This window comes from Sinohyriopsis cumingii, chromosome 14, assembly GCF_028554795.1.
Source record: "Sinohyriopsis cumingii isolate HCF-2022 chromosome 14, ASM2855479v2, whole genome shotgun sequence".
NCBI classification, from domain to species: Eukaryota; Metazoa; Mollusca; class Bivalvia; order Unionida; family Unionidae; genus Sinohyriopsis; species Sinohyriopsis cumingii.
This window is the reverse complement of record NC_142974.1, coordinates 108,888,448-108,910,604: the sequence shown is the minus strand read 5'-3', so window position 1 is coordinate 108,910,604 and position 22,157 is coordinate 108,888,448. Positions and strand designations below refer to the sequence as shown.

Below are 22,157 nucleotides of genomic sequence, written 5' to 3'. Positions count from 1 at the left end.
CAGATATATATGGTGCCGATATTTTCAGACATCATTTTTGGGTATGTGGGTACAATGCCAGGAGAGTTTGTCTGATAGGGCTTTTGTCTGTCCGTTTCCATAGGGGCCATCATCCATAGCTGTGTTTATTATTAGTGAGTCTAAATTGGGTTTTTGTTTGTTTTCATTGGGGTCAGCATCTATAGCTGCAGTAATTGCTTTTACCGAATATAGATAGGGCTTTTGTTTGTTAGTTTTCATTTGGGTCAGCAACTATAGCAGTGTTGATATTGCTATCTCTATATAGGGTTTTTGACTGTCAGTTTTCATGGGGACCAGCATCCATAGCAGTATTAGCTGTTACTAAGTCTACATAATGGTTTTGTCTGTCAATGCTCATTATGGCCAGCATCCATAACAATGTTTGATATTACAATATCTAGATAAGTCTTTTGTCTCTCAATTTTCAAAAGTGCGGCATCCGTAGCAGTGTTTGATACTGATATGTCTAGATAGGGCTTTTGTCTGTCTGTTTTCATGGCGGGCAGCATTTATAGCAGTGTTTGCTGTTGCTGTATCTAAACCATTAGAAGGAATTTTCATCATGAAGTCATCTTATTCCAAAAGTAAGATGATTCTTCTGGATCGTTTAATATACCAGCAGGTCTACCATCTTCAGAATTAATCTCTTTTTGAAACACCTACCAATTTCGCATAATTGTCATGAAATATCGCAGAAACACCCACACTGCGACCTAGAGTGCATTTACTCATAATAAATTAACTACTTAATTTAATACTAACCAACTTTAAAATAGAAATACATCATATTTTCTTACACGTGACCGTAAAACTTAAAGAAAAAATCAACTGCCTTACTGAGACGATCTTGTTAGGGTTGATAGGTCTGTTTCAAGTTGAATGTCCCAAAATATCAGCATGCTGTAGCAATGCTTTGCTTTATGTATTTCTTTGGGAATGTATATAAGACCTTCCAAGAAGTGTGGACAATTTGAGGATTGAAAAAAGTGAACAACAAAATTGACATTCAGAGATATATGTGTCAAATTTTAAAAAAAATGACGCATATTTCTGATAGTGTAATAAACCCTTATAATTAATTATACAACTCTGAGACTTGATGTTCTCTTCACATTACTGACCGAAATTGCAATTAAAACATTATTATGCCGCAATGCAATGTATTCTGATGGAATTAATATGCAGCTATTCATGGCAGTGCAAACATTTATAAAATTATCACAAAAAAATTAACACAAAGGTCACAACCACAAAAGTGTATTACATCTTTATATTTTATAATTAAATGCTCTTTATAACCAGTTACTTATACTGGCTATGATATTGACCTAATTTACATCAGTAGACAATTATTGATTATTAAAATTTCTCTATAATAGGGGGAAACCGTTTTCAACAATTTTTAATATTTCTGCTGAATCCCCTTATAGATCATATTGTCACAAATCATACATGAAAATGTTTTCTTGAAAAAAACACACAAATAATCCCCTACCTGACCTTTAAAACCAATTTAATAATAATACCATTGGTTGTTTAATGTGACCAAAATCACCGCCATCATGTCTTCTACACAATCTAATTGTTATTGAGACTGCTTCTACAATAATTTATGATGGTAGCTAACTTAATATGTAACAAAGCTTTCTCATGGTCCTCAATACAGAAATATACAAAGGCAATCTACAGGCTGCATTTAACATCAAAGATCAAATACGTTGTATAACTATTTTATACTTCTACATCATAACATTGATACATTTTGTTGACGAATAAATGGCCTGAAGAAACTAGTGTCAGTTTAATGTAGCATTTGAGGGGCATACAAATGGTACATAGTTGAATGACAAATTCCTGGAAAAAGTCTTTCATGTGGTTATATTAGTATCATGAACATTGTTTCTTACAACACATATCTATGCAAATAGCCCTACTATTGAAATATGCAGTTATTTTTTTTAGGTGCATCATATCTATAGATTAATGGAAAGTTTAGTTTTGTCAATTACACACTTGCATAAATTGGATAGAATTACAGTATTGAGCATCATTTTATAATAATGGATTTGCTAAATAAGGAAGATGCATATGTTGTAGTGTTGTAAATAACACTGTCTTTATAGCTGAATAACAGAGTTACACTGGATAGGACCTTGGCCTGACATGACTCAGTTCAAAATATTGGAAGGCAGTTGTATAAATTTTTAAAGATTGACAATGACTAATCTCACGATAATTCTACACTTTCCATCCACAAAAGTGGATATAGTGACAATGACTTATCTCACGATAATCCCCCACTATCCATCCAAAATAGTGGATACAGTGACAATGACCTGTCTGACGATAATCCCACACTATCCATCCACAACAGTGGATGCACTGACAATGACTTGTCTCACGATAATCCCATACTATCCATTCACAATAGTGGATACAGTGATCATGACCTGTCTCACGATAATTCCCCATTATTCATCCACAATAGTGGATACAGTGGCAATGACCTGTCTAATGATAATCCCACACTATCCATCCACAACAGCGGACACAGCTACATTGAATTTATCTCATGATAATCCCACACTATCCATTCACAATAGCAGATGCAGTTACATTGATTTGTCTCATGCTGATTCCTCTACTATCCATCCACCATAGTGAATACAGTGACAATGACCTGTCTCAAGATAATCCCCCACTCTCTGTCCACAATAGTGGATACAATGACAATAACCTGTCTCATGTTACTCCCACACTATCCATCCACAACAGGAGATATTGTTACAATGAATTTATTTCATGATAATCCCACATTATCCATCCACAATAGCAGATGCAGTTACATTGATTTGTCTCATGATGATTCCTCTACTATCCATCCACAACAGTGGATGCAGATACAATCACCTGTCTCATGATTATCCCCTACTATCCATCCACAACAGTGGATACAGAGACAATAACCTGTCTCACAATAATTCCAAACTATCCATCCACAATAGTGGATACATTGACAATGCCTTATCTCACAATAACTCCCCAGTATCCATCCATAACAGTGGATGCAGTGAAATAACGTATATCACGGTAACCCCCAATATCCATCCACAATAGTGGATACAGTGACAAGGACCTGTCTCATGATAATCCCACCCTATCCATCCACAACAGCAGATGCAGTTACACTGAATTAATCTCATGATAATCCCACATTATCCATCCACAACAGCAGATGCAGTTACAATTAATTAATCTCATGATAATCCCACATTATCCATCCACAATAGCAGATGCAGTTACATTGATTTGTCTCATGCTGATCCCTCTACTCTCCGTCCACAATAGCGAATACAGTGACAGTGACCTGTTTCATGATAAACCCCCCACTAGCCATCCACAGTAGTTGATACAGTGACAATGACCTGTCTAATGATACTCCCACACTATCCATTCACAACAGTGGACACAGCTTCATTGAAATAATTTAATGATAATCCCACACTATCCATCCACAATGGCAGACACAATTACATTGATTTGTCTCATGCTGTTCCCTCTACTATCCATCCAAAATAATGGACACAGTGAGCAAATATTGTTTAATACCATATCCAATATAATGCCAGCTGGGGTTTACCTGCATGCTTACAAATGAGTATTAACTGCATTACATCAAGAGCCATGTCAATATAAAAAAGATCAAATCCAACCATGCAGCATTCGGTGAAGTGCTACACAGGGTTTGCGTAAGACCCAGCCAAATGACACAAGCCAAATGGATATACATGGTATAAGTAAGACCCAGCCGAATGACTCGAGCCAAATGGCGTTCCGGTGTACGAGTAAGATAGGACTGTCAACTCTTACAATTTTGTTATAAGTCTTATGAAAATTACCCTTAAAATCCGGACTTGCGGCCTACTGGCAAAAACTACAGGAAAATTATCGTTGCCGTAAAGTGTGGATAATTGGTTTATCCGTGTGTTATTTGGATCCGGGTTTCATCTTAGAATTAGCAAAATTAGTCTCACTTTAGAAAAGCTCGCTAGACACTTTAAGCTGCACGTATTTGTTCATGTGAAGTGTTTGCATGATCAAATCGTTGATTATAGAATTTTTAAAAATGGCATCCAGAAAGCAACGCATGTTTAAGAGGAAAATAAGCTTCTAGACATGTGTTACTAATCAACACAGAATAATAAAAAGGACTACACAGAATTTTGTGAATAAAAGATGGAAAGGAAACACGAAAATTAGACATCACGTGTCACTTTGAGTATGTCTCGTGGTGGGAGATATGATTACCTTCATCATGTGAAATGGAAAATAATTTCCACGAATTATGTCACGTTTACAGATAGAACAAGCCATTGAGCTGCATAAGGTTTGGAACTAGAGTTTGTGCAACTGTAGTAGTGGTAAATAAAGTCCACGCGTACTTTACAATGTTTTTAGTTGAATATAATGTTTATCGCTGATGCGTTGAACTTTTAATTACGTTTTCCAGCTTTACAGTAGCAGTTATATATATTTTAATACACCTTACTGAAAACTGGTCAATCTTACGGCAATAAGTAAACTGCCTTTATGTTGGCAGGTCTGGTAAGACATAAACAAGTGACACAAGCGAATGGCTTACAGGGTATGAGTAAAACCCAACGTAATGACACAAGGCAAATAGTTATACAGGGTATGCGTAAGACCCAACCAATGACTCGAGCCAAATAGCTTAACTGTGCCATCTTTTGTTTAAGATCATATCAGGTTAATATAAATTTTATTTGATGTTTGGTTTTATATTATGAAACTGTGTACCTTCTGCAGACTGAACAGTTAGTCTTGTGCTACATTATTCTTATGATATATCATGTCCCCAGTAATTCAGTGTGTGACAGGACTAGTTAAAGTCATTACATTATCATCAGTCCCCGATAACTCAACTGGGTGTGACAGGACTAGAGTCAATGAATATAATACTAATCATGTACTCCGAGTACTTTAACTGTGTGACAGGACTAGGTTCAGTTATTATAATACTAATCATCTATCCTCATTAACTCTGCTGTATGAAAGGGCTCCATTCAGTCATTATAATACCAATCATGTGTCCCCAGTAACTCAGCAGTGTGACAGGACTATCTTCACTCATTATAACGCCATTCACGTGTCTCCAGTAACTCAACTGTGTGACAGGACTATAGTCAGACTAAAGCAGTTTTGACGTTTTCAGTTGCATCCACTTGAAAATATGATGCTATAATTCTGCATTATTACTACTAGATTATGTGGGAGAATGTTTGAGAGAGAATATAGATTTGAGATGACTGCATATATCGTATTTTATTTTAATAAAATAGAGTTCCACCTTAATCATTATGTTATTTGAATTTTAATACAAGAAAACAAGGAAAGTATAGCTTCACTTTGTGTAGGTTTTACTTATTAGTTAATTTGTCCATAACGTCAAGTTAGCTTATGGGATAGCTCTTCATTGATCATTCATCAATAAGGTCAAGTTATTGTATGGTATAACTCTCCATTCGTCAGCCATCAATAATGTTAAATTAACTTAGGGTTTTCCATTGGGAATTCAGCAATAAAGATAAGTTAGCCTGTGGTTTGGTTCTGTATTTTTCATCATCAGTCTATCAGCAGTTGCATGCGTCTGTTCTTTAAATTATACGTCTAAACTGACTTTGATAAAACTTGGAATGTGGTCTTATGTTAGCAAGAGATCAAACAATGTTTCATAACCAGTGAAACTCATGTATAATAATATAGTTATCTTGCATAAAATGTGTTAAGTCTGAAGGCCATATTTCAGATTTTGATCCATGATAGCAAATGGACTTGTAACATCATGATCGCAGAAGAGTTTGATAACGAACGTGATCAATGAGTTTTAATTAGTTATTATTGCATCTGACTCATTCAGCTTGTACAATTGCAAGTTAAATCCACACATGATAAAAAGATGTTCCTGCTTCCAATGGGCTGACCTTGTCAGTAACTTAGTGACTATATTTATGATTAAGATTTTACACCAGTTTTATTATGAGTAAGACTGATAAATATTAATGAGGTTATCTTGCACTTTTTAACTGTTTTGTTATTTCTTTAAATGCATTATGTTAGAAGGGATTTTAATTAAAACTTTGTCAATAGGCATATGCTATCAGAACGTTAAAATGACTTTTATCTTGAATGAAATTGTCATTGTTAATCTATGCAGTCCTGGAGAGCGATATCAGGCTCACTTTTGTCTCTAGCATCACTGCACTTAAGGATCATGTAATTAATTTTGTTGTGTTTGGCGCAGCAATATGGTTGTGTTTGGACTACATTTATGTATTTTGTATCAACAATAAGATGTATACAAAATGATTGCAAAGTAAATAATCCTGACAGAGAGAAAAAATGCATCAAATTCATTATTAAAATTTTAAATGTAAGCACTGCAAGTCCATAAAGAGAAATATATTTTTGAAGAAAAAAAAAACAACATTGTCACCTTCTATCTTTTTTGTGCATACGTACTGAGGTTTGATTATTGTCAAAATGGTCTCCATATAACCACAATATATAGCATGTTATTACCATTATCATGGCCTGCATATAACCAAATCATATGGCTAGTTGGATTGCAGACTCATTATTGTTAGAAAGGCTTTCAAAACATATATCTTGTTGGCATGTAGACAGGTTGACAGAGAAATGAGTCCAGAGAGTTGTATCGTATACAAGTTTTAAAATGGGAACATTTTGAAATTAAATTAGATCACATTTTGATTAAGATGCACATAATGAGCGAATACAAAAGTAAAAGTTTAATAGATTTACATTTAAAATAGATAGTTTGCATGATCCTGTATCCTGCTTTGCAATTAAACCACAGAGAGTTGATATTGTCTGGCTGAAAAAACAAAAGTGAATGCAAAAAACAAAAGTGTAATAAAATTTACAAGACAATAACTTTAAAAGAGATAGTTTGCATGATCCTGCTTCCTGCTTTGCAGTTAAACCACATACAGTTAATATTGTCTGGCTGAAAACACAAAACTTCTGATGAATACACACATCAATTCTTTAACTGCTGTCCATGATACAATAGTTGCATTTGCCTTTATTCACCTTTTTGAAATATACATTTTTCATTTTAGGCCAAAACTCATGAGATATGTGCGAGATACTTTAGAAAGATTCGCTATTATCTAAAAGACAAACCTACCAGGTTTCACTTGATAGATGAAGACTTTGCCATTGACAACACTGTTGTAGACAGAAAATTAGAGGATTTGAAGAGGAAAATTGTAGAAGTAGCATCACAACAGCCATATTGGGGCGAGGAGATACCTGCACGGTGGCTTCCTCTGGAACAGGAGCTGATGAGGCGTAAGGCTGCTGGAGAGAAGGTACACATTTACACCTACAGATTAAAACATCTATGATACATATAAAATTTTCAGATTCAGATTTGAAGACATATTATCATGACTGGTACCCAGTAAGTACAATGGATTCACAGATTAAGTTTAATATGATGCATTTAAATCATTTTCTTCGTACATATATTTTGCAGGACTTGGCTACAAATTATGCCAGATTAATATTTGTTGAGGTCTATCATTGAACGTGTCCTGTTGTAGGCATTTGAACGCAAAAATGGTTATTTTGCCCTAAAATCTTGCTTAGTATCTTACATACAATTATGACCAAAAGGACTGAAGTGTGTGCAAAATAATGTTAATGCAATGTATGGTTGAATTTGCAGGGACTAAAAGAATTAATTACCATTTTCAAGTTACAAATTAGGAACAAGTAGGGAGAAGGAATTTGAAAAGCTTATCTAAATGAGGGTCAGTCAAAAAGATTGTGGGATTCGTGAAATCAGTGCCAAATCTGGGTAACTGCGTCATATTCAAATGATGCTGACCAAGCAATTAAAAGAATATGACCTAGTAAAGATCATCATAATTTCAAGCTACTCTTGCAATCTTCATCATCAGCTCTTTTTAATGATCAGGCTGAAGAAATCCACAAACAAGCCACCAAGGACATCAATTTCGCTAAATGCACTCTTAGCTACAGCAGAAGGATTGCAAGGTGATAAACACAAATTATCACGGGGACTTCCCTAGAACACATGATTCTTGGAAGCTGTCCTAATGAATTTACAGTGTCGAAAACCACACTTCTCACTGGTAAAAGTGGATGAGAGGTAGAGAGAGGGTGATCGCTTTTGTAAGAATTTATATTAATGAAAGTCTCTCTATCTCAAAATGACATCTTGAAGTTATCGTTATCACAGATTGTGGTAGATGATAGGCTCCAATCATTCACTTATGAATGGGACAAAAATTTGCCATGATCACCTATGGACCCGACAACGTTTCCAGGGGACTATTAGTGCTACTCCTCCTTCATCCAGGGATTTCTCAGCTATAAATATGGTGCTCATGGCCCAGTCATTTACCTATGAAAAGTTGAACAACTCATTGGTGAAACGCTAAAATGGGTTCAAACTGCTATCTCTTAGAGACACTATGCAATCAATGTGGTTCATATCTTCAGGAAGTTCCTGCAGTTTGCCTATAACGACTGCATTCTGCAAAAATGGCAAATGAGTTATATATTGGACCAAGACATTATACCATGTGCTAGTCTCCTTAGCCTCAGTTTCCTTGTCAACAGTGACATCTCTGACCTCGTACCATCTTAAGATTTTGGTTGTCTATTTCCAGAGTTCAATACACGAGTAAACAGAGTATGCCTCCCTCAGAAACAAACACTGGATTAGTACAATGGTGGGTCCCTTGCTTCTGTACAATATAAAATTCCATCTCAAAGATGGGAACCCACACTTTAAATAGTTTGGATATACCAACAAGTTTGCAAGCCATACTACCAGAAATAACAATCTGTATGGAGGCAAGCATATAGGACTGGGGAGGGTGGGGCATACTTCCATCCCCCATTCCTAGAAGCTAGTTGAGTGTGTCACCCTCATGAACATTTACATATCAACATTCTCAAGAAGAAAGCGATTTTAAAAGCATTATATTGGTGGCCAGAAAATCTACATGGGAATTGAGTTATTATTTTGTCTGACAACTCCACTGTGGCGACTATCTAAAATGGCAAGGTGCAGCATTTTCTGAATCCTTCTTATCATCTCAGAACATTCACTTGTATCCTCCATAAAGTTGGCTATTCATTATCCGTATAAGAAAACAATGCCACATCAACTGAATTTGCTTCACTTTTTGCCTCCCAAGGTTAGGTCAGTCAGCACAAGTATTGCATTTGAGTAAAACTCTTTGCTCTTTTTTAAATTGTCATTGAGTCTCTTTTGCAACTTTTATGTCAGAGATTTTTCATCCTAAAGGTTCAAATCGATTTGGTGGGACATATGTCTGTTGCACAACAGGTTATTCACCTCGATCGTTCGACAAGAGTCATAAACATATTCTTTCAAATCTTTGACTAGATTTGGTGGTAGGAAACTGTCTTCCAAAGCCACTCCGTGGCATACGGAGTCTATTCTCGAGTCTGATTTTCAAGGAGCTGTATCATATACCTTATGGTACTGGATATGGTCTCTCCAGTACAAGGGGGTGTATCTCCCTCCACTTCTTAACTTTTCTCCTTAACTATTATGATCTGGTAACGTATGTGAAGAAGAAACTGATTTATTATATTAAGATTATGTTTCTTCATAATAAAAGTACACCCTCCTACCCTTCCCACAATTACAGCTATATAGAAAGCATTCCATCCGCTTCAGTAGTAACTGAAGAATTAATGGGACTGTAACGTGCCACCAATGTTGCAGACAACTTGTAATTTTCTCACTTAAACATTTTAGCCTTGAAAAACTGGATTTTCTAAATTGAAAGCAGCAGCAGGGAGGGCGAACAGACCAGGCTGATTTCCACAAATGAAGGCTCCGACGAAATTATTATCCGTATAAACCTTTATTTTTAATTCCAAAGGCTGCTACGGGGTGTTATTTTTGATCGAGCGCACCCATAGGACATCCCATAGGTATTCGACCTCCCTGCTGCTGTACATCAATTATTTTTTTAAAATATGTGGTCAAGACCGATTCGATATCGTGATCGTGGATCATGTAAATTTATCGTTATAAATCCATGTGGAATTAACTGAGCACTTCTAAATAAATTTTTAAACTTAACAATATCCATGTCGCCGTTACACCAAGTTTGATGAATATTTCTTAACGTGTGCGTGTCAACGCCGTTAAATACCGCTAAAATGTTACAATTATCCCTGATAAATTTTGGTATTTGTGTATATCGCTGAATTACATAAATAACGTCTGTATTTGTATGTCTACCACGAAAGAATATCCTAGCTGGATTTGCTTGTTTGTCTAACATTACGTCGTATACAACTAAATTATTGATTTCTCCGTCATGATCTTCAACAGATGGTGCTTCGTTGATATCTGTGATAAATTCAATAACGTTGTCGGTGATCACGGACGCGTTTTCGTTAAAATCCTTCAGTACCTGATAACATCGCTGATCGTCAACAGATGGTGCAATTAAATATAATTTATCCCATTTTCACCATCTCATTATCAAATTTAACAATAACTGAGTTTTACCAGATCCTGATGGACCTATTGTTATCATTCTAATTGAATTTGGTAATGCCGCGTGATGCTGAACTTGTTCACGTTGTTTTTGTGGCTGAAAAATCAATTACATTCATGATATAATAATATTATGGATTTATATTGTGTAAAATGTCGATCGCGTACCCCAACGATAGGTCTAACTGAAGTTGTTACGCGCAATAATAAGCCAGCAATGACCGGTGCGTGTGCAAAATGTGGAACAAAAAAATTTAGATTTGTTTCATCTGGACAAACAAAACCTAAAAAAATAGAAACACGGCGGTGACATTGCTTCAGGATTAGCAAAATTACCAGGTCTTCCTTGGGCAAAATATCCCGGAGAAAAACACATACCTTGATATAATTATTGCGGTCCTGGTACTCGATTAGATATTAAACTTAACGGCGATGATAATACAAAACCAGGTAAAGATCCGATAAATGCCATCGATGATGCGGGTCTCATTCATTATATTGCTTATCGAAGTGGAGATTTACAACAAAGGCATCTCGCGGATGTAAATTTAATTCACGCAATAAATTCTATTCCTGATAAATCTCTCGGAGAAAGATTATCTACTTGGATAATCAAAGGCGCAATGAAAGGCAAATTAGTGTTCGGCGCTGGTAATAAATAATATGGAAACAATTTATTATTCTCCACAAGGATTTTGGCGAGGAAAATCAGCAATTAGCAAACTTGTGAAAGCCGCTAAAGCAAAAAATCCCGTGGCGGCGGCGTGGTTATCAAAGCAGGCCGTTTGGCAAATTTATCTTCCTCCGCCTAAACGAATTGAACATGCACACTTTGACGTTAGTGTGCCTAACAAAGTTCACCAGGCTGATATTATGTTTTTACCTCATGATACCGTTAATGGAAAAAACTTACAAATACGTGCTAACGGTCGTTGATATTGCTAGCAGATACAAAGAAGCAGATCCGCTAACAACTAAAACAGCTACTGAAGTTGCAAATGCATTTAATAGAATTTATCAGCAAGGACCCGGACCACTAACTTGGCCAAATTTACTTCAAGTTGACCCAGGTAGAGAATTTCTTGGTGCAGTATCATCGCTGATGAAAACAAATAATACAAATATACGGCGCGGGCACACTGGAATTCACCGAGATCAGGCAATTTTTGAGCGGTTTAATAAAACACTTGCTGAGCGATTATTTGGATATCATTATGCGAGAGAATTTATCTCTGATGAGCGATCTCAGGAGTGGGTAGAAAAACTAACTGATGTAATTAGCGCAATAAATAACGAAATAACACGAACAATAAAAATGAGACCAGCAATTGCTATCACAAAAACAAATATACCGATAATTAGTCGTGATTTTTCAACTAGACCGGTATTAGGTAGTATCATTGTTAGATATTTATATAAACCCGGCGAGGCTGAAGGTGACAGAAAAGAGCGACTGACCCCGTCTGGAGCGTAACATCACATAAAAGATCCACCGTAACAAGGTCAACAGGAAGACCCGCAGTTTATGTTCTTGATTCGTTAGCTCCTCAACGTGCATTTACCTGCGACGAATTACCAGTAATTCCCGCTGATACTCAGTTACCACCTAAATCACTTAGATAACGCGTCTGTTACATTCTAGGCAGGCTAATGTAACATTTTCTCGTGTGTGACCGAGATTATTATTTTCTTCTATTGACGGTAAATTGTCGAGGATCATTGTTTTGAAATTTCCATGACACTATACAATCACAAATCACGCAATGATTATCTTGTTGTTGTTTTAGCAGTATTACAGCATCGACATCCAGGTCAAATTTGTAGTTATTTTTTTATCGTATATAACTGGATAATTTTTTCCTAATTACATCTTCGAATGATTCATCGTTGACAATTGCCGCATCTGGAACAATTCGTGCTAATTGAGATAATTTTCTAATTCTAGAACGGCTAAATAAACTAAATTTGACCATTCTATGTATCTATGGTTAATCCTTGCGACGAATGAATCGTCATAGCGTAACCTAATTTCCACGGAGACTTTTCTGTATTTAACGCCTCTTCGACGAGATTAATATCAACGGCGACGATGTCATTTAATACTATTTTTTTTCTCCTGCTGGTATATCAACGTTGATATTTTGTTGTCGCGTATCTGCCGGCCGATAACATAACGGCACTGGCAATAATGCAAATTTTTCACGTTGACGTTTAAATAATTCTCGCTGAAGATTATCACGAACTATTTTTCTGCTCGCAATTATCAAATGATCTGGCCGCCATAAATTTAAGAATTCTTTCATTGATGTTTCGTTAATTACTTTTCTCATTACGTCGCATTGGATTTTATTTGATTGTAACCGATTTAATTTCTTAAACTCATTTAGTGATTCATCAAGGGATCTATAATCGGTATTAACCTCTTCGTAATAATCAACAAAATTCTTTAGCCAGTTATGTGGTGATTCACCATCAATAGGATTTGGTTGACCATGATCGCCGCACATTATTACGGCGGTATTTTTCGACGACATCCACTCAAGAAATAATTTTAACGTATCTAAATTTATTGTGCAAACTTCATCAACGATGATAGTTTTATTTATATATTTTTCACCCATCCTCGAAGATGCCCAAGTGCCGCCGCTTTATTTGAAATAACTGTGATAAGTACAAGAATTAACGCCACGTTGCTTCATTTCTTTCGCTAATCTATGTGTTGGCGTTCACACAACTAAGTCTGAATTTTTAAATAATTCGATTACTCTAGTAGTTTTTCCTGAACCACCAGGTCCGTTTATGTACGTAAATTTATGTCACGATTTTGGATCATGCACGGACGGCGCTAATGAAGTTTCTAGTATTTTACTGCGATGATATTCATCACTATCTGCGACACCCTAGTCATCTCACTGGTGGGGTGACCAAATTGAGCAAAATATTTAGCACACTCACCTAATCCTAGAAAACTTCCAGGATAACACGAGGCCATGTCAACGGATATCATATTGTCGCGGTCATATTTAGTATTCCATAATCCACCGTGACCGTATTCGATACAACTATCTTGAATATCTCTGAGAAACTCACCCCGTGTTGGTTTCCAAAGATTTTTCTCTCTAGTAGCGTGAGCAGCAACAAAAGGAACAGTAAAACAATTAACTAATAACTGCTCAGAATTTGCCGAATATTTACTCGCTAATTCACTCATTGAATCATGTAATGATTTATTTCTATAAACGTCACCGTTTGGTCGTACAAATTGATCATATTTATCTTCGCTGCGAAATAACCACACCGACACCGGATCTGATTTACTTATTTTGTGAATAAATTTAAACATCTCTGTGGAATCTTTAACAGATTTTTCTGCCGTGGAATTTTCAGAATAAAATTTAACAGTACGGTCTCGTGGAAAAATTGTTACCGCGGACATCCACACGTGAGAATTATAATCGATAATTTCGATCGACGCTTCTCGTGATTTATACGGGGAATCATAAAGAATTTCCCCCGATAACGTTTTCACAACCATGGGTAATTTTAATTTACATGATAACGCGGCAACGTCATTTATTGATGCGCCGTTAACAACTGACTGCGCCCAAGTATTTATCTTTGTTAACCTTAGCGCGGTTAAACCTGATCCAGGTTTTGTATTTTTTAGATGTTCCATTACTCGCTCAGCTACACAATTTATCACCGAAGAAACTTTCATTGGTGATAATTTTCCAACGTCTGGTTTATTATTTAGTTTGTAAATTCCACAAACAACTGCACTTACCGGGTAAGATCTAGCATAATATGGTTTATCTATGCCAGTTAATAATCCAGGCCGGCTATTCCCAGATAAAATAACATTTTTCTTTCCTCCGATCACGGGGTCACGTTTATCACGAATAACCCATACGCCGTCAGGCATTTGCGCGTTAAATTTTATTCCAAATATAAATTGTTCGTGGCCATGGTTATCTCGGATATAATCAATTATTTTCTTAGCTCGTTCGTCCGTCATGGTATTGTCGATGGAATTTCTTTTCCAGGTTGACCAAGTATGAACCGCTCCATCGTCGAAAAACTCCTTCTTGGTTCGATCCGCGTCAGGTATATCGTATTCAGCTTCGTCAGTATCAAATAATTTCATACTATATTTTAAACAAATATTTGAATAATAATGAATCAATGCAAATGGCTATTGGTCGGTTCGTTAACTTGTTGCAATAAATCATGCAGAAATGAATATTGCTGCGAACATATGCCAGCTTTTCGTGGTGGTAGTTTAGGACCACAAAGATGTATAAAATGTAATATTGGAGTTCGAGGTTAAACCCAATTATGCATAAAATGTGGCGGTAAACGCTATCGAGAGCTTAAGCGACACTATGACAAAAAAAAATAATGTTAATGACAGAATAATTAAATGTGAAGAAGATTATCTTAATAGATTTCCAACAAACATTAATTTAGACAAATGATAATTAGTATATGAATCCAACATTCATAAGACATCCAACCATTGATAACTACGAGGCATCATGCGACGGCGTTGTCAGACATTGCAAAACAAAAAATCCAGTCGGTAGCGTTAGTAATGCCGGTTATTTAATGTTTACTGTCAATACCGAAAAAAAAAAAAACGTTATTATAACCACAGATTTACTTTCGAGTGTTTTAACGGACTAATCAAAGATAAATTTGTTGTTGACCACGTTGACGGAGATAAATTAAATAATAAGTTATCTAACCTGAGAGCGGTCACTCAGAGTGAAAATTTAAAATCTGGTAATGTTGGTGCACACAGAGAATCTAAAGCCGTTAAATCAATAAATTTAGAAACTAATGTAGAAATAGCAGTTAAATCGATGTATTCGGCTGCAAAACATTTCAGTATTGAATCCGCTTCAGTACGACATTTTGCAGAAGGAACAATTCACTCAACGTTTTCATATTGGTTTGAAGAATGGATCGAATTTTCCTACAAGTAAGTAATATTTCACAAAATATATAAAAAAAAATTACATTTATTAAAGACATACTATTTGCTATAATGAATGAAGAAAATATCAATAATGTACTTGACGCCATCGAAGAATTAAAAAAATAAAAAAGTATTACTATCTTCCGAGTTAGATACCGATAAAATTATCTCCGACTTTGATATACTCGCACAAAACAAACACGAAGGTAGATACGTTCTACCAGGTGAATATAAATTTATAAAGAAAATTCAGTCAGCGATGTATCAGTCGCTGGCGTATGTCAACGAGGTACAAATTAAGGATTTTGTTGCGTTATCTACCGCCGTCGAGAAAATCAGGTCTGAATTATCTGACGAATATGAATCAAGGAAAGTAATTAATACCCGAGCAAGACAATTAAGAAAAATGGTAAATTGAGGATTACGAATTTCACAAATTCTAAAATGAGAATTAAGAATCGTTAAAAAAATGATATTTTTATTGTATTTTATCTATTTTTTATCACTTCTTTTTACCGTGGTAACGATTGAAAATGTTTAAGAATCTTTGATTCTTTAACTAAGATTTTACTAATAAATTGATATTTAATGTTTCGCCGCGCATATCAAGTAAATTTCCACCTTGGTTGGTTAATCTAAAATTAATTCTCGATAATAATCGATTATGACACCGTAGATAGGTTGGATTAATTGGTTCCTGTATAATTAAATATCCCGGTGATACATCTGGCCAAAACGAATAAAGAATAAATCCCTGTTGAACACGATCTGACACAGACGCGTTTGCGCTGTAGCTGCCATCGACGACATCCGCGTGAAGATTAACCGCGACGACGTCCGTTATATTTACGATACCTGGTGAAATATGTCTGCAAAGTTTTTCTGGGTTATTATCGTGTCTAAGTATAGATGCTGGTGGTAATTTTTTTCTCCATGCGACGAGTAATTGAGAAAATAAATCATCAATGGTGTCAGTGACGGATTTTCTTAATTCATGTGCTTTATATCCAGCATATTTAAAATCTGGCAACGTCGCCTCGGTCAGCCCGTATACATTTAAAAATTTTTCTTTATCTTCTTTATTACTATCAATTGCTGTTTGAATTATTCGTTGGTGGAAATATTCCATGTTGGATACTAGTTGATTTAATATTTCTGCACGTTTAATAATCTCACTACACGTTTATACATTTAATATACACTCTTGAAAATACTGTCGTAATAACTGTAGTTGTTTTTTATGTTCTTGATTAATATCCTCGAAAAATTCAATAATCTCCTCATGTGGATAAGATACACCTTTCCGTGTTGTTGCACTTTTTCTTTCACCATAAAAATTCCATACTATTATATCTTTTACGATAATAATTTCACTCTTTATGACTGACTCCTTTAACCCAATTGATCTTTGTTTATAACTTGGAACAATTTCATGATAATTTTCCTTATCTGTGACATAGTCAGTTTTTTAGGTTCTGGTGGCACCGGTGGATGAACCGGCTCAACTACAGGTCGACCTAGAACTGTTCTAATCTTGGATTGATAAATATCAACGAGGTACGGCTTGGTTACTTCAATTATCGAAGTTAATGTTGGTTCGTGTGCAGTTATTTTTATTCCAGGTTCTTTATCCGCGGTTATATTTTTATTTTAAGTAATAATTCCTCATTGATCTGTTCGATCTCATAACAACCTGTTGGTATTCCAACGACGGTCCAATCTGGAGTGCCGTTTGCGCGATTTTTATTAGCGAAAACAAACGAATTATTTGATAATGAACCACCAAATGATTTTGATCAAATATTGGGCCAACTATGATAAACTCGCAATTGTGATAGCGCGATTTCGTCGACGGAAATTGGTGTTGGAAAATTAATACTAAATTCTAGCTTAGTCAAGCTCGCCGAGATCATTGTTGTTCTTGGCGGTGTTGTGTTCGTCACGATCTGTTGCAGCTCTGACATTATTAATATATGTAGCTTTAATATCGGCTTGGTTATAAATTTTTATCATCGACGAGAATTCAAAATCAGATATATCTCCGTCATTGAGACTTTCAGGCAGCAACGATGATAATTTTGAATATGCCGCCGTCGCCGTGTGTAGTTTATTTACATACGAGGATAATTTTTCATTTGTACACGAAGATACTTTTTTGCAACAATATTAAGAACACCAGCGAGCGTCGTAGTTGTGCAGATGGCGATGGTGACAGCGACCGGTGCCATCATTGTTACCGCGGATAATATTATTTCCGCGCCGGCAACCGCTGGACTTACGGAATAAACAACTAAGTCAATGACAACTAATCGACGTTGATATTTTTATATCTTTGTCTGGTACGTATTTATGATATTTTTAGCGAATCCTACCAAGATCGTGCAAGATTATATCGGTAATCGGACGCGGTCATTATTTTTTTATTTACTAAATAATTGGGGTGTTTCAGCGATGAATTTCATAAACCACCAAAACTTTGTTGACACCATTACTGCTCGCTCTGGTGGTTCTAACGTGAATGTTTCTTCGACGTCTTTGCTCATTAAAAGATTTAAAAATCCAAGAAATCTATCGCTGGTATGTTGCCATTTATACTTGTCAGCGATTATTCTAAATCTCACAGAGGAAAAAATGTATAACTGATACACGCCAGTAATCGGCGCGGTGTATTTAAAACTATTATTTTCTGGTGTCCACGTTGCTGATCCTGATGCCGTCGTGAATGTTATATTGGTGACTTGTGACGACGCTACTTGTGGAAACATAATAAAGCTGGTTTTGGTGATAATTCCTGGAATTAATGCGCTATTTCCTCAAATAGATCAACGGTAGTGCCGATATTGGCGATTTTTGTGTTAATCTCGGATATTTTTTTATTTACTTCGGCGGCTATTTCATTAATTTTTCTAAGAGTTTCTTGTAAACCAGTAAAATCTCCTGGTTCGTCTAATTATATCATCTAATTTAATATTACTTGTTCGTAATTTTCCATGTATATCTTGAAAAATAACAACCTCGGCGGGATCTATTCCTGATTTTGATAATAATTTATTAAGGTCATCTTTTGTTGCATATTTAGATAAATCAACATCAGCTGGTTCTTTCTTTAATTTTTTTGATACAGATCTTCCATAAATGTCAACCGTTATTTAATCGCGATTGATTTAATTTATCAGACGTATAATCAAGTACAACTGTGTGATATGGTTTGATTGATCTTAATATTGCGTCAAGAATATTAATTGTTTCAACGCCGCATATTGGTGGATCAGTTAACGTCTGCGTTGGTAACGTTGAATACCGAATTGGAATATTTAAAATTTTTTGCGTAATTTAAAAATTCTTTTGGCGGCGCTAACCCGTACGAGTCAAAGTAAATAATTTCACGTGGATTTATCGCGTAAGCAACCCAGTGTGTTCCCGGACCAATACTTGAATCTAGATTTATGATTCCTGTTTCTTTACGGTTTGGTTTGACCGGTAATTGATCTCGCATAAATACACCTCTGAAGAATTTTATTTTTTTTATTTTTTGCTTCATTAGAAAAGTCAAAATTTGACATCGGTGTGATCACCATGGCCGCGCTAGTCGAAGGCCGCGTCCGTATTGTGGTCGTCCTAATCGAAGACCGCGGCCTTTTTTTTACCATATCCGGCCGCACCTAATACGGCGCCTTTTGCTATTAACGGAGCCGCCGCTGCTGATTTTGCTGCTACAAACGGAGCTGCCGCCGCTACCTTTGCAATTAATGTTGGTATTAATCCCAACAATGGAAAAAAATTAACCAACTTTAACCATGTCTTTGATGGCACTCGGACTAAGATCAACATGGATGCCAATATTTGCTGATTTAGCTTTGGTAAAATGTTTATGCTGAGTTTTAGTTAACGCTAACCTATTTGGTCCACCATGAATCTGAGCGTTTTTTAACGTTGATTTTACCCCGCAGGTTTTTGTCATATTTGACTGAAGTTTTTTTATCTGACCTGGAGTCCGAGTGACACTAACGTGATCGGATGGCATTTTATAGTTATCAGGTTGATTTAAATTTAGATCACATTTTTTCTACCGGCGCGTCAATGACTCTCATTCGGCCGCTAATACCCTCAAGAAGCATAGTTCTATCACTAAGTATAATCACGATTGCCCTAGCAGGTCCGCCTGTATTAATTCTGGCCCTGAAATGTATATCAACGACATATTGTTTTACCAAATCAAGATGTTCTAGTGAAAAATAATAGATCGGATATCGAGTTGAAAAATCTAACTGTGGTATTTGTAATCCTGTATCAACATTTTGATCTCGTCCCATAAAACTTAACAGGCGATGATATGCACGAGCTACCGACCGATTAGTAAATTCTATCGATATTTCTTCAGATGGTTCTTGTTGTCCGTTTATTCTCAATGATACTTCGCGAGCGTCAAAAGCATCAAATATCATATGACTCTGCGCCTGATTATATCTATTAGTTGCGTTAAGAGCAATAAATATGTGTCTATGTGCAGACACACCTTGTTGTGATGCAATACGCCAAGTAAAAATACCACTAATATTTACATCGGTAGAATCGGTTGTTGCTGTTAGCCATGACATTACTGATTTACCACCTTGATCCATAAAAGAAAGTAATTTTTGTTCTTCATTTATTGATTGAGTCATGGCTGGCATCCACAAGGTAAGTTTAGTTAAAACTACCCTGCCATCGTCACCAATTGCTCGCCAAAGTGCTTCATTGCTGTTACCTTTTCGAACAAGAACAATTGTATGTTTGGCTCCAAAAATTACCTTTCTAAAATTTCTACAAAATCCAAAATGTGAGATAAAGGAATTACGCAGGAAAATCTATTACGAGGACCTTCCAACATAGCTTTACGTGTAGCAAAACCTAAATTGTAATTTTCATTAGTTCTTTTTATGATATCAAAAACAGCACCTGGAGCAGCTTCGTGTTGATTATCGACTGGTTGTGCAACAGCAATACCCACTGGCGTCTGTAATTTAATATATTGTATATGATCAGGATGGTCAGTATTATCCTTGGCAAAGATCATAATAGGACCAGCTGATCTAGTAAAATCATCTGAGTACCTAGCTAGACCTATAATTGTCGTAGCAATATCAACATTATTAATAAATGATTCAATTTCTCTTCCATCAATCATATATCTGGCGCTGTTAAATAACGCCATAATGCCGTTGTTGACAAATCCTACTTTGAAATCTCCTGGAAGCGTGTCAACAATTGGAGGACCTGGAAGAGGTGTAGCTCTTATAATTTCACCTACAGCCTCGATGAATGCCTCAGATGGTAAAACATATCTGGTTGCATCATGAACCTGAATTTCAATTCGATTATTAGCATCCGGCGTTACTGAATCATACGAGTGATACTGATAATTACGCACCGACGTGTCTTTGCTTATGGGTTCATCCATGTCGAATGCTTCGTTAGATGTCCGTGCAAACATTTTATTATAAATTTTATCTTCTAAAACGAAGACCACTACCTGATATAAAACTAGTATTTATTTGTTGCTTGATTTCTTGATTTACTATTTTATTAACTTCTGATTTGTTAATTTATTTGTTTCCTGATTTACCAATTCTGCTAATTTTTGATTTGCTGCACCATTTATTATCTTGCTAACGTCGCTAGGCATTGCAGCGGTGCTAGGTAATTTAACCGGAGCTGCGATTGTTTCTTTACTTACTAAATTTATTAATCTGTCTTTGACGGTACCAATAGCTTTACCGGCTAAATTACCAACACCAGAAACAACTTTATCACGAACTACTCCCATAGCTTTCATTGCCAGTTGTTTTAGAAAATCTCCAGCTTTAGGAGCTATTCTTGTAACAAAACCTTTGAAAACGTCGCCGAGTCCATTCCCGTGAGTGTATTTGTACATGGGCAACCGAGCATTTACCACTCGAGATTGTACTGGTCTACGATGATGCTTGTGAACGATCATTTTATTTAATTAATTCTTTATTTAACAACTAGTCGCTGTAGTCGTCGATGATTTCATCGATGAGATTTCTATAAATGTGAACATCTATGATGCCACCGCGAAATAATCGCTGACAAATATCAGATGCCTCGTTGGTTATTTCACGTGAGTTATTCCCGGCTCGCTTTCCTCCGGTAAGAACTTCTAGCCGAGAAACATCGTTAACAATACTATCAGGACAAACAGAGTTATAACCGCTACCGGTAGCACCTTGTTGTTTTTCAAGTCTTTCTCTCTCCATATAAACTTCTCTTTGAAAGTTTAGAAATTCATTATCGTATTGATTTACTTTAGTTCCCTTGGTGGCAAAGTATACTGCTGGAATCGATAATGAAGGTTGCATTAGTTCACTATATCCTGGTTTTAGAAATATAGACCTTACTTTAAAACCGTGTGTGGCGATATCAAATAATTTTTCACGATCTTTAAAATTTTCGAGAGCTTCTTGGTTAAACGCGCTAACAGGATTATCAAATATATCTTGTTGAGTAGGTGATTGTTGTTGTATTCGAACTTCTCCT

General features: G+C 35.9%; 1 protein-coding gene across 2 annotated transcripts in view; it reads left to right on the top strand.

Annotated features, from left to right (window-relative positions):
* Positions 1-22,157, top strand: part of LOC149784588 (uncharacterized) — a 115,461-nt gene that overhangs the window by 48,840 nt on the left and 44,464 nt on the right. For both annotated transcript variants that reach the window (XR_016413898.1, XM_089932653.1), the window contains exon 8: positions 7,185-7,436. Coding sequence is in view for 1 of the 2 variants with exons in the window: in XM_089932653.1 (XP_089788779.1) it covers positions 7,185-7,436 (252 nt within the window). In the remaining variant the exon portion in view is untranslated. The remainder of the gene's footprint in view (positions 1-7,184; positions 7,437-22,157) is intronic.